Source organism: Mauremys reevesii, unplaced genomic scaffold (genome assembly GCF_016161935.1).
Source record: "Mauremys reevesii isolate NIE-2019 unplaced genomic scaffold, ASM1616193v1 Contig2, whole genome shotgun sequence".
Lineage (NCBI taxonomy): Eukaryota > Metazoa > Chordata > Testudines > Geoemydidae > Mauremys > Mauremys reevesii.
Window position 1 is genome coordinate 3,207,526 of NW_024100826.1, and position 14,422 is coordinate 3,221,947.

Below are 14,422 nucleotides of genomic sequence, written 5' to 3' on the forward strand. Positions count from 1 at the left end.
CTTTTCAGGTACCCCCTTCAGGATCATGTACATGCCGCAGCTTCCACATCCGGTCATCCTCATTGTGTCTTTCACCGCTGAGTCTGTATCGGTCATAGCCTTCCCACCTAAAACCTGTTAGTCCAGGAAACACAAACCAAAGCAAACCACCACCACCCACAGCAAAACAAATCCTCAACAGGCACCAGAACACTGGCAAAACACCACCCACTCCCTTCACTAGCCTGTATATTCCTCTGCCTAGGTCTCTTAGTCTCCCCCGCAAACGCCACTGTTTACAGCTCTGTTTGCTGGCTTCTGTGCCACTGCAGCAGATCTAGTGTAAGGTGAACCTTGCCCACAGCAGGCACTTGTCCCAGCATCTTCAACTTTTTCCTGATGCTTGATATACTTCCTTTCCAACCTTCCTAAATTCAGTTTATGCGTGCACGTCTTATAGCATGTAAGATGCCACTAAATGTTGTGTTTAACCAGGTCCTCCGCGGTGGTATTGTCCAAAGATTCAGCTACTAGTCGGTATGCTTCATTTCCCCATTGATGTCTAAAACTATCAAGACCAAACTAAAAACAAGAATTTTGTAATAAATTACTTTGGGATTGTAATTAATTATGTCATGTATGTTAGGTAACAATGCGCATACCATTTGCGGATGGATTCCAGTAATTTCTTGCTGGATGCTGACGTCTTAACCATTGCCTCACTACAACTCTTTTGACATTATAAACAAAGTTGACAATCAATACCACTAAACCGCTTCTTTTTTGCTGATGATGGCGAATGAACTTGAAGCACTCCTATTTATGGTCATCTGGAACATTACAAAATATTAATCAGGTATATGCTGTGCATTAACTGACAGCACAGTACTGTCAGTTGAGGGCCACAATCTAACTTTGAGGGCTATACGTTTGACAAGCCTGTGTTAAATTACAATTTTAAAAATTGATTTTTGAACATTTTTTAATATATATCCACTTAATTGTTATAGGTTTGTCATATCTGGTACCATTGTATTGATGTGAGAAAGGGCTCTCCCAACTCAAGCCATTTCTGCAAACATTGTATTATCAAAATTTCAACCAACTGAAGGACGTGGAGTTTGGAGCCCGGGGATGGCGGGGATGGCAGTGTGGATCCCCCCCCCCCCCCCCGGCATGCCGCAGAAAGTGACACCATTGAAATTATGATTCTGTAGATATTTATCAATAAAATGACACATCACTTACCTTTCTACCATTAACTTGCCCAGGGAATTAACGTGCTCCTAGACTGTGAGGCCTGCCTTAGAAAGGTGAAACCCATTCATCTGGCTTCCCAGCTTGTGGTTCAGCTCAAACTGACTTTATGAACAAATCCCTCTAATCTCCATGACTCAAAAGCAAGGACCAGAGAACAAGGCAGGGCCCCCATTTTTATGCTTCAGATCTCCCAGTCATACACTGAAAAACGTAAGTGAAGCATAACAAACCATGAAAGGGAATGCAGTTCTGTCCTGAAGAAAAGGGAGAATGTAAATACTTGGTTCTGTGATCCCAGTCATGAGGCAGAGAAAAAGACATTGCATCAATTGTCTGAGATACCTAAGGAAAGAGAAACATTTATTAAACACACCTTTTTGTATAACAAATTTTGAATTAAATGTGTCAGACATTGCAACAAAACAAATACTTATTTCTATTTGAAATGTTTTAACTTTTCTATTTGAAAAGATAACTTTTAGTATCGCAACTCATTAATTCTATCAAATTCCTTGCATCCTCCTTCACCTTAAACCTGGAAATTTATTAAAAGCAATGTTATGGCTGGAGTTTTTATATGAAAAGCTGTGAATTATGGATTCCATAGAGACCATGCAAAGTGTCCCCACTGCATTGATCTAGCTTCTTCTACCACTTTATATGATCTCTAATGGAAAAGTGCAGGCATGTACAGTGGAGCCAAGTTATGGTCACCTGGGAATAACAGACTTTCTTGACTTTGGTGTCTGTAAAATCTCAGTCCCAATGCTGCATTAATGTTACTTTTATAGCTAATTTCCTTCGCTTCTTAAAAATGAGAAGGGAATTCTTGCACTGAGATTCTGTACTAGTCACAGGATTAATTGCAAGGACAGTTTAAAGTGTAGATTAACATGCATCAAAACGCAGATTAGGAAAGTAACTCGTAGCTACTAAACAAAGGCTGTCTTCTCTCCTGAACTTTGTGCAAACCTTTCATTGACCTCAGTGGCATTTCGGCTATGAACTGAGACTAGACCACACACTTCAATTAAATCTAGAATTCAACCTTCTCCTCCAAACAAGTCTGACACCCCAGTGTAAACAAATATTCTTTTATAGGAGGACATAGTGTGGTCCAGTGGCTAGGGCATTGGCTTTGGACTCAGTAGACCTAGATTCTATTCATATCTTAATGTCTTCAAATCCAGGTGGGATGCCTTTCTGGAAGATATGCTTTAGTGGACTCAATACAGGGATAACAGGGTGGAAACAGAGTAAGTGCCAGATTTTCAAAGGTACTGAGGTGCCTAAAGATGCAGCTAGGCACCAAATGGGGTTTTCAAAAATGCTCAAGCAGATTAGGTGCCTATCTCAATGGAAACCATTGGGAATTAGATCGGTTTCAGAGTAGCAGCCGTGTTAGTCTGTATCCGCAAAAAAACAGGAGACTAACAAATTTATTTGAGCATAAGCTTTCGTGGGCTACAGCCCACTTCATCGGATGCATAGAATGGAACATAGTAAGGAGATATATATACACATACAGAGAACATGAAAAGGTGGGAGTTGCCCTACCAACTCTAAGAAGCTAATTAATTAAGATGAGCAATTATCAGTAGGAGAAAAAAAACTTTTGTAGTGATAATCAAGATGGCCCATTTCAGACCACCTAATCTATTTAGGCACTTTTAAAAACCCCACTTGATGCCTAACTGCATCTTTAGGCATCTCAACACCTTTGAAAATCTGGCCCTAAACCAATTGCTCATGACTATTTCTTAAGCAAATTTTTTCAAACTAAGCTAAAACTTCCACATTCTTCACTAAAATCATTAGCCAAGATATTCAAACTTGGGTGGTTAAAGTCATGTATTTAAATATGTAAGTTATCTGGTTATCTTCAATGGGAGCTGTGGTTGCTCAGCAATCGTAACAAGTAGGACAATTTTATTTAGGCACCTGAATAAGGACTTGGGTGCTTAATTTTATGGACCCCATTTTAAAATGTGTGGCAAAAGTATCTGATTTACATGACTACCAAAAACAGCTGGAATATTTCTTAAAACATAATTAGGCAGGTCAAAAGTGACCAAATAGACAAATCTGACATCGAACAAGATTGGGCTAACATGAGTAAGACGTTTCAGCCAGTCGAGAGATTTACTTCAAGTTACAGACACCTTAAAAGTGACCTGCAAAGGAGGTTTTGTGGCTTGTTTTTTGATGCACAAAGACCTGAAACTTTTCTTTTAAAGTATTTTGGGGTTTGTTTTTTGCCTTAGAAAAATTAGAAAAATCAAGTCTGGTTTTGCTGAAGGAACTTTTACCCCAGAGGTCCCATAACATCTTTACTGTGATTGTTAACACCCAAATAACAGCAATTCTGCACTTGTGAAAACTATGTCCCCCTCTTTCAGGAAAATGAAATTCATCGTACACCCTGTCACCCCACCATGTGTTGTTAAAGGCCCTTCTCATCTTAACATATACATCTTCTACACCCCCTCAGCTACACCCCTCTCTCCCATTCCACATGCATGCATGCATACACACACACACACACACACAAAATGGTGCTTTAACAGGATAGGTAGGGATACTAAATCTTCAACAGAGACTTAATCCAAAAGGATAGTCATTGAGAAGGATGCAGCATTCTCAGTTCCAGCAGGGGAGGAATGCAGCATTCCAAGTTGCTGGACAACATGGTGAATAATACACGCATACTCCCCAATTAACAAGGAAAACCATTTCCTCAAAGTTGTAGAGGGATCAACACTTGAGAATTAGCCAGCAATACAATAATAATCTGCCATGGTAATACTTTTTTGAAGACACTGCATGAATATATAATTAATCTGTTTCAAGTAGAATCTACAAAATGCAAAGAAATTTGGCAAACTGCTCTTGATGAGCTCAGATCACTCCTAGAGGCAAAGTCAATCTCACCTTGTTTGTCTCTGGCAACTGGTATGCTGTGGCTTGCCATCTATTGTACAATAATCCTGAGCCAATTTTGTCTTGTATAAGTTTTAGATTCCCTGAATATAACATTTGTTGTGCTCTGTGCTGCCAGTTCACAGTTCTCTCTATCATATACCGTAAAGCATCTCCCTCAGGAAGCCTCACACGGATACGCTGCAGGGAAGCCAGTAAAGGGAGGATTTTTTCTAAAGGTGGCTTTTCTGATCTATGGCAGTGAGGACAGAGCCAAACACAAGGTTCCTGAAAAATACTGGGCACTGAAATACAGCTGGTATGAAAGACCGCTCTGCAGAGTTCACATTGTATCATTGGTGCTGCTGGCTCTTTCTGGCAAAGGCAAACTTTCATCTCTGCATCCTCTTCATTAGATAGCACCTTCCCTTCATTTGCTGCTCTCAGAGAACGCAGTGCCTCCATCTCCTTTAAACGGGCTTCCCCAAGTGCGGCCATCTGCAAGGGATTTAAAACAAATGCATTTAATTCCAGGATCAGCAAAAACAGAATCCCCCTCTAAATGTAGGTTAGTCACTGGAGTTCTTTGAGTGATCTCTGAACATTCACACTCTTGAGATGTGCCAATGATGCAGATTAAATCTTCCAGTAACAGTGCCAGTTGGAATGCTCTCATGATCCCTGATCCTAACATTTGGAGGGTGAGGCTTTAAGAGTGGGCTTGGGGCTCTATCTGCCTCAATTCCTTCTACCACCTTCCTTGGGTCCAGAGTTATAGCTAGGATTCCAAGGAACAGGGGAAGCTGGATGGGGAGCATGAATGGGCAGAGTCCATCTCAAAGAACTCTGGTTACAGGTGAGTAACCTTCACTTCTTCTGTCAGTGGCCTATGCACACTCCCACTCTTGGGAGTTTGGCAAACAGTGCTTCTCCTTCCAAATAGTGAGATGAGAAGGCCTAGTTAAACAAAGATTTTAATACTACTTTACCAAACTGAGGATCTGATCTAGATGTCAGATCTAAGGCACAGTGTGTGGTGATGGTCTGAACTGAGCTTCAAGAGGGACCTCTACAGATCACTAATACGGAAGCAGCCATCACTCTAGTTGGGTGCACTCTACACACTTCTGGAAGAGGAGCACTGGCATGTTTATAACACTCTTCAGTAGAGTCTAACCCACTTAGAACGGCATTGGGATGTAACTGCCTGAATTTCACTCTCTTCCCCATAAGAGACAGTCTAGGCAATTTCCTGTATTCCTCAGATCTAATCAAATAGCAGGGTAATGCTCTTGTAACATCCAATGTGTGTAGATTAGCTTCCCCTAAGTGGGGAGTGACGCCTGGGGAAATACACTGGCAAGGATAAGACTGGAATTCTGTTACCACGTTGGAGAAATTTGGGGTGTGTGAAGGAGGACCTTTGTGAAAGACTGTAAGGGAGAGGGAGGTCAGCCTTGAGAGCCTGCAGCAGAAGTGATAGCTACAATAAAGGGAGGTTTCATGAGCTAAGTACTAAACTGAGGTCCTGTGTTGGTGCGGGTTCTCTAACTAGAGGTAGATGTACTTTAAAACCCTCCAAAAACCTTTTTATTACAAAATACAGAGTTTTGCCTAAGCTGTGATGAGATGAGTTGGCTGAGAGATGTACTTTTATTGATGATATGGATAGTCTCAAGGATTTAAAATGAAGTACTCCATTACGGATGAACAGCTGCTGAACCTGTGTTTATTTTATTGCTGGATGCTCACAAAGAAAACCTTTTCTACTTATGATCATAACCCAGGCAAGTCCAATGCTTCCTGAAGTTTAATAGACTCTTCTGTACCTTCTCCAAACAGGGTGGTGCCAGATCTGTCAAAGTCCTATAACCCATGCTGTCAAGTGGCAAGAGTCTAAGTCTGGATGGTAAATCTGATTTCTCTTCTAGGTCAACAGGTCTGGAATTGTGGGGAGACACTTGTGAGAGCTGCAGTAGATCCAAGAACCAATGTTGTGTCACCCACTCTGGGGCAATCAGAACAGAAACACAGAAATGCAGGACTAGAAGGGACTTCAGTGGGTTATCTAGTCCAGTCCTCTGCACAGAGGCAAGACTAAGTATTATCTAGACCATACCAGGCTTGTGTATGTCTAACCTTTACATAACCTCTCATAATGGAGATTCTATAACCTCCCTAGGTAATATGTTCTATGCTTATCTACTCATATAGTTTGGAAGTTATTCTTAATGTCTAACCTAAATCTCCCTTGTGGCAATTTAAGCCCATGACTTCTTGCCTTGTCCTCAGTTGATAAGGAGAACAATTTATCATCCTGCTCTTTATAACAACCTTTTACTCCCCCACCACCCCCACCCAAACTGTTCTTCTCCAGGCTAAACAAACCCAATTTTTTCAGTCTTTCCTTGTCATGTTTTTTAGACCTTTAATAATTTTTGTTGCTTTCTTCTGTGTTTTCTCCAAGTTGTCCACATCTTTCCTAAACTGTGGTGCCCAGGACTGGACACAATACTCCAGTTGAGACTATCAGTGCTGAGAAGAGTGGAAAAACTACTACTTCTGTCTCTCCTTCAGCACTCCTGTTAGTATATCCTAAAATGATGTTTGCCTTTTTTTGCAACTGTATTACAATGTTGACTCATATTTAGTTTATGATCCACTATAACCCTCCAGGTCCTTTTCTGCAGTATGCCTTCTTAGGCAGTCATTTCCCATTTTGTATTTGTGCAATTGATTATTCCATCTTAAGTGCAGTATTTTGCATTTGTCCTTATTGAATTTCATTCTGTTTATTTCAGACTAATTCTCCAGTTTGCCAAGATCATTTTGAATTCAAATTCTGTCCTTCAAAGTACTTGCAAACCCTCCAAGGTTGGAATCATCTGCAAACTTCATAAGTGTACTCTCTATACCATTATCCAAGTAAGTTATGAAGATATTTAATAGAACCAGACCCAAGAAAGATCCTTGTGGGACCCCACTTGACATACCCTTCCAGCTTGACTGTGAGACACTGATGATTACTCTGAGGGTACGTCTACACTACGGGATTATTCCGAATTTACATAAACCGGTTTAGCAAAACAGATTGTATAAAATCGAGTGTGCGCGGCCACACTAAACACATTAAATCGGTGGTGTGCGTCCACGGTCCGAGGCTAGCGTCGATTTCTGGAGCGTTGCACTGTGGGTAGCTATTCCGTAGCTATCCCATAGTTCCCACAGCCTCCCCCGCCCCTTGGAATTTCCGGGTTGAGATCCCAGTGCCTGATGGGGCAAAAATCATTGTCGCGGGTGGTTCTGGGTAAATGTCGTCAGTCACTCCTTCCTCTGGGAAAGCAACGGCAGACAAGCATTTCGTGCCTTTTTTCCCTGGATTGCCCTGGCAGACGCCATAGCATGGCAATCATGGAGCCTGTTTTGCCTTTTGTGACTGTCACCGTATGTGTACTAGATGCCGCTGACAGAGGCGATTCAGCAGCGCTACACAGCAGCATGCATTTGCTTTTGCATGACAGCAGAGATGGTTATCAGCCATACTGTACCATCTACCATGCCATAAACTGGCAATAAGATGATCATGGTTACCAGTCCTTTTGCACTGCACCATCTGCTGCTGTCATAAGTGCGCCTGGCTGAGATCAGCCGGGGGCGCAAAAGCCAAACTTGGGAATGACTCCCTGAGTCAATCCCTCCTTTTTGGTATCTAAAAATAGAATCAGTCCTCCTAGAATATGGGGCAAGTGTACTAGAGAACCAGTGTATCATAGAACCAGAGAGCACAGCTGATCTGTGTCAGATCCCACAGAAATTATGAGCTGTATGCTATTCACAGGGGGTGCTCCTGTAACAACCCCACCTGTTGATTCCATTCTCCCCCAGCCTTCCTGGGCTACCATAGCAGTGTCCCCCTACTTGTGTGATGAAGTAATAAAGAATGCAGGAATAAGACACAGTGACTTGTTAGTGAGAAATGAGTGGAAGGCAGCCTCTAGCTGCTATGATACTCCAGACAGGACATTAAGCAGTGTGGGGGAGAGGAGCCCAGCATCCCGCTGCTAGTCCAGGGACAATTGAATCTCTTCGTTACACATGAAGGGCGGGGGCTGATGGAGCTCAGCCCCCTGTTGCTATGATGAAGATGGTTACCAGCCATACTGCACCATCTACCAGAAAAAATTAGGAGTTTTTTTACACAGGCGCCCATGATTGACCTCACTGGATGCTAGTCGGCATGGTTACCAGTCCTTTTGCACTGGCCCATGTGCCAAAAGGCTGATGATGACGATGGATATCAGCCATATTGTACCATCAGCCACCCATGGCGGGGGGGGGGGGCGGTGAGGATATTGGTGTTGACTGCTGCAGCATCGCGTCTATCTGCAGCATTCAGTAAAGATAGGGTGACATGTAAAAGAGTCAAGAGAGGATTGTTTTCCCTTTCACTTCTGGGGGTGGGTGGGGGGTGGCGTAAATTGCCGAGCTATGCCCTGAACCACCGCGGACAATGTGTTTGACCCTAGAAGCATTTGGAGCTCAGCCAGGAATGCAAATGCTTTTAGGAGACTGCAGGAACTGTGGGATTGCTTGAGTCCTCCAGTCCCCACTCCCTCCCTCCATGAGCGTCCATTTGATTCTTTGGCTTTCCGTTACGCTTGTCACGCAGCAGTGTGCTGAGTCCCTGCTATGGCGTCTGTGTGGAGAATTTTTAAAAATGATTTTGAATTTCGTCTTCTGTAACGGAGCGCTGATAGAACACATTTGCCTGCCCTTACAGCGATCACATCCGCATGGTCCATGCTGGAGCTCTTTTTTTATTTTGATTTTTAACTGCATCGCCACACGTGCTGATCGGAGCTCCACGCTGGGCAAACAGGAAATATTCAAAAGTTCGCGGGGCTTTTCCTGTCTAGCTGGCCACTGCATCCGAGTTCAGATTGCTGTCCAGAGCGGTCAGTGGTGCACTGTGGGATACCACCCGGAGGCCAATACCGTCGATCTGCGGCCACACTAACCCTAATCCGATATGGTAATTCCGATACTAGCGCTACTCCTCTCGTTAGGGAGGAGTACAGAAATCGATTTAAAGAGCCCTTTATATCGATATAAAGGGCCTCTTAGTGTGGACGGGTGTGGTGTTAAATCGTTTTTACGCTCCTTAAACCGGTTTAAACGCGTAGTGTAGACCAGGCCTGAGTATGGTTTTCCAGCGAGTTGTTTGCTGTGATTGACACTGTGAGCCAAAGGCAGATTGGAATGTGAATGTCCCGGAGGCTTAATGCCATGAATCTGAGCCATCACAGTAAACATGGATCAAGTAGGCAGCGATGGTTCCAAGGAAACATCAGATGCCTCATCAGACTTATGAAGATGTTTTGATCATGGAACAGAAGGCCTTGACCCTGGTGCAGGGTGTGTATTCAAAAATAGGATTCTGGTCCTCAATATTACCCTTTGCTGTGACTCTGGCTTCTGAGGGTGAGGCCTTAGAGGAATGTGTTTGTACTTCAGCATATGGCACAGTAATTACTCAAGCTTTAGGGGTATGCTGTTAAGGATCAGTTCTCTAACCAGAGGTTGACACCAGCAAAGCCCAGTGTTTAAGCTCAGTCAGTTCCTGTCTTTGTGGATTCGCAGTGACTGACACTTTAGGTTTGGCTCCAGCCAAGGATGCTGAAACCTGCTTCAGGATTTTGCCAGGCTTTCTAAAGTCTTTGGAGGTTGTAGCAGAGGGTGGTCTCCCAGAACTTACAGATCCCTGCATTTCAGTGCTGAAGCTGTTAATGGCTCCTTCATTTGCATAGCATGAAGGCAATTCTCACGGTCTTTTCTGACCCTGGGAATGAAGGTGCTGCATATGGAAAAACAATGTCAATGATCTTGCCCCAAGCAGGCCAAAGGTGCATCTGGAAGTAGGAAAATCAAGGCAAAAGATGCAACTCTTGAGCCCTGATATCATTGTCTTTGTTTCTGACATATTGGAACCAAGGATCTGCACCAGGGTGCAAAGAACCTTAGTCAAAATATAAGAAAATAAAAATAAATAAAGAACTAACAGCTAATGAAGCAAGAAAGGTGAATCTGGGTTGCGAGTCTGGTGAGGTTCCTGGTCAGTCTGCTATGACTGGAAGGAACTAAGGTGGCTGATGCCCCACATCTCTTTTACTGAGGAACAGTGAAGGGAGGAGAGAGAGGGCATGGGTGCTATACTAGGCACTGCTACTAGAAGGTTCCACTGGTTTAGCTGAACTGTTGGCACATCCCAAGAATGGGAATGTGCAAAAGCCACTCAAAGAATAGCAACTTCTCCAGCAAAGATCTCCACGGTAATCTGACAAAACATTCTTCCAAATTTAATGCTCATAAAAATTGGATACCCTTACAAAATAATATTTACCCCCTACTCCCCAAAACCTTGCCCTGCGTATAAAAAGGATTCCACTCTCACTTCTCTGAAGGTGACTTAAAGCTGAAAACAAGGTTCAAAAGAACCCAAGAGCAGATATGGTATATGGATACTTTTCTCTGAATATACCTCTCTTTACTCTTCTGGTTTGTCTGTATGTAGTCTTAAAACAGAGCATAGTTTGCAGGCACTCAGTGAAGTTTGTGTGCCTGCCTTAACATTTGGTCCCCTTTTCATAGTTCTTTTTGCCTAAACTTGATAAATCTTTAGTTCTACTCATCATTACTATAGCGGTATGGTACAATTTTAATAAAAAATAGCTTTCCTTTCAACTAGAAGCTTCAAATTTCCCACTTTATCATGGAAGCTTACCTATATATTATTTTAAAAGTTAAATTTAAAAACAAAAAGTTACATTGTATCCTGAATATCTGACCCAGTAAGTCAATTGCAAATTAAGAGCCAGGTTCATCATCACACTCCACCTGCTTTGTATTGTTCTAGCAATACAAAGCTACAGTAAGCAGCATAGACTGAACAGAGAGCTTATCTTGGACAGAAAGGATTCTGGAGTTCTAAGTACAGTGAGGTTTTTGCACAGTTACTAATTCTGAGGCATGCCTTTTGGAGCTAATGCCTCTTAGAAAGGTAGGGCTTGATGGATCACACACACACGGTAAGTTAGATGTCACAGGTTTGAAATATGCTGCCATGAGGGCTTGGATAACTGGAGATCGGTGCAGTTTTGGGAGATCAGATAAAACCTGCAACAAGCACTATCTGATCAGTCTGAGGAATCTGGGTATTTGAGGTTGTTCAGTCAAAGAACTAGAACACTGCTGAGGGTTAACACGTATCTTGCTATGATGCATTATTGCAAGGCTGTCCAAACCACCCTGGAGAAGCTCTAGAATAACTGGGATTCTAGCTTCCTTGTGCCAGAAATGAAACTTGACAAGATAAATGAGCAGGTTAGTGAACAGGAGCAGCGAACAAGGGAGTTTTGCAAAGGAGTTTAGAGGGGGAATGGGAGAGTGGGGCGCTAGATATACTTAACATGCTCTAAACGTCTTTAAGCTTAAGGCCAAAAATACCCCCTGATAAAAAAACAAAAACAACAACAACAAAGAATAGTAAATAGAAAGAATAATAGAAAGAATAGTAAATATGGCAGGCAACCAGCTTGTCTTAACAGTGAAATCCTTGCTAATCTTCCACGTAAAAAAGAAGCTTACAAGAAGTGGAAGACTGGACAAATGACCAGGGAGGAGTATAAAAATATTGCTCAGGCATGCAGGAGTGAAATCGGGAAGGCCAAATCACACTGAGTTGCAGCTAGCAAGGAATGTTAAGAGTACGAAGAAGGGTTTCTACAGGTATGTTAGCAACAAGAAGAAAGTCAAGGAAAGTGTGGGCCCCTTAATGAATGAGGGAGGCAACCTAGTGACAGAGGATGTGGAAAAAGCTCATGTACTCAATGATTTTTCCTCTGTCTTCACGAACAAGGTCAGCTCCCAGACTACTGCACTGGGCAGCACAGTATGGGGAGGAGGTGACCAGCCCTCTGTGGAGAAAGAAGTGGTTCAGGACTATTTAGAAAAGCTGGACAAGCACAAGTCCATGGGGCTGGATGCACTGCATCTGAAGGTGCTAAAGGAACTGGTGGATGCAGTGGTGAGCTGCAGCCGGTTCGCACCGGTTCGCTAGAACCAGTTGCTAAAATTAGACGCCGGTGGAGAACCGTCTGTTAAAGAGCCAGGCAGGTAGGAGAACGACTCTGGTCCGCGGGCCGGATGTGGCCCGCGGGACCGTCCTGTCCCCCACCTGAGCTCCAAGGATTCCCTGCTCCCCCCCGCAGAGCCGCAACGTGGTCAGCCACCACCAGCTGGGCAGCTCAGCTGAGCTCCAGCTTCGTCCTGCTGCTTTGAGCGGCCGCCAAGGTAAGGGGGGCTGCAAGCTCCAAGGTTGCCTGGGGGGGGCAATTTGCCCCGGGCCCTGAAGGGGCCCCGGCCCCACAAGGATGTCTCCCCCCAGCCCCTACCCCGCAAAGCCACGGTGTGGCCAGCTGCTGGCAGCTGGGCAGCTCAGCTGAGCTCCAGGGTCCTCCTGCTGCTTTGAGCGGCTGGCAAAGGGGCGGGGGGCGCTGCGAGCTCCAGGGCCGCCCGGTGGGAGAGCAAGTGGAGCAATTTGCCCCAGGGCCAGGCCTTGCAGGGGCCCCCGGCCCCACGAGGATGTCTCCCCTGGGCTCTCCCCCGCTTCCCCCACCCTGCAGCAGAGGGCAACAAAAGTGATTAGGCGGGCTGGAGCACATGATTTATGAGATGAGGCTGAGGGTGCTGGGATTATTTAGTCTGCAGAAGAGAAGAATGAGGGGGGATTTGATAGCTGCTTTCAACTACCTGAAAGGTGGTTTCAAAGACGATGGATCTAGACTATTCTCAGTGGTACCTGATGACAGAATAAGGATTAATGGTCTCAAGTTGCAGTAGGGGAAGTTTAGGCTGGATATTAGGAAAAACTTTTTCACTAGGAGGGTGGTGAGGCACTGGAATGGGTTCTCTAGGGAGGTGGTGGAATCTCCTTCCTTAGAGGTTTTTACGGTCAGGCTTGACAAAGCCCTGGCTGGGATGATTTAGTTGGGGATTGATCCTGCTTTGAGCAGGGGGTTGGACTAGATCTTCTGAGGTCCCTTACAACCCTGATATTCTATGATTATGTTTCCCAAGGTGCATTACTTTGCATTTATCAACATTGAATTTCATCTGCCATTTTGTTGCTCAGTCACCCAGTTTTGAGCGATTCTTTTGTAGCTCTTCGCAGTCTGCCTGGGACTTAACTATCTTGAGTAGTTTTGTATCATCTGCAAATTTTGCCCTCTCTGTTTACCCCTTTTTCCAGGTCATCTATGAATATGTTGAATAGGACTGGTCCCAGTACAAACCCCTGGGAGACACCACTATTTATTTCTCTCCGTTCTGAAAACTGACCCTAACCCTAAATTCCTACCTTTTGTTTCCTATCTTTTAACCAGTTACCAATCCATGATAGGACCTTCCCTCTTATCTCATGACAGCTTACTTTGCTTAAGAGCCTTTGGTGAAGGATCTTCTCAAAGGCTTTCTGAAAATCTAAGTACACTATATCCACTGGTTGTATGAGCACAGCTCAGATTAAAACAGATATTACCAAAATTCACCAGACCCTGTCAGTAATTCACACCCATGGTGTTCTGTATTGAACATCAAGAAGAGCTCTCTGAACCACCAGTCCTACAGAACTGCTCACATTAAGAGTGAAATTCTCATGGTTCTGGTTAAAATATTCCCATCACAGAAAAGCTTTATGAAAATCAAAAACTTCATATCAGCAGTTGATAGTGCCATGCATCCCTGTGGTGAGAGTCCATACGAGGCATTTCTGGAAGTTCCTGTTCAAGACATGGAACTGCTCACCAGAAGTGGTGGAGAATCAGATGTCAGATCCAGACCATATTCTGATGTCCCTTAGCAGATGGATGAGTCCCGAAACTATGCTGAAAGTCAACCCTGTTCTTGTTCCAAACCTTTGGAACACTCACTACAGAAGCAAGCCTCTCAGGCTCTCACAAGAAGTAATGGTCTCAAGTTGCAGTGGGGGAGGTTTAGGTCGAATATTAGGAAAAACTTTTTCACTAGGAGGGTGATGAAGCACTGGAATGGGTTACCTAGGGAGGTGGTGGAATCTCCTTCCTTAAAGGTTTTTAAGGTCGGGCTTGACAAAGCCCTGGCTGGGATGATTTAGTTGGGGATTGGTCCTGCTTTGAGCAGGAGAATGGACTAGATGTCCTCCTGAGATCCCTTCCAACCCTGATATTCT

At 43.9% G+C, this 14,422-nt stretch overlaps 1 protein-coding gene across 4 annotated transcripts in view; it reads right to left on the reverse strand.

The window, feature by feature from the left end:
* The window catches only part of KDM5B (lysine demethylase 5B), a 192,856-nt gene that overhangs the window by 21,317 nt on the left and 157,117 nt on the right, over nucleotides 1-14,422 (reverse strand). For all 4 annotated transcript variants that reach the window (XM_039518029.1, XM_039518031.1, XM_039518028.1 and 1 more), the window contains 2 exons: nucleotides 4,171-4,656; nucleotides 1,470-1,581 (listed from right to left, as the gene is read on the reverse strand). In XM_039518029.1, coding sequence (XP_039373963.1) covers nucleotides 1,470-1,581; nucleotides 4,171-4,656 — 598 coding nt within the window. The remainder of the gene's footprint in view (nucleotides 1-1,469; nucleotides 1,582-4,170; nucleotides 4,657-14,422) is intronic.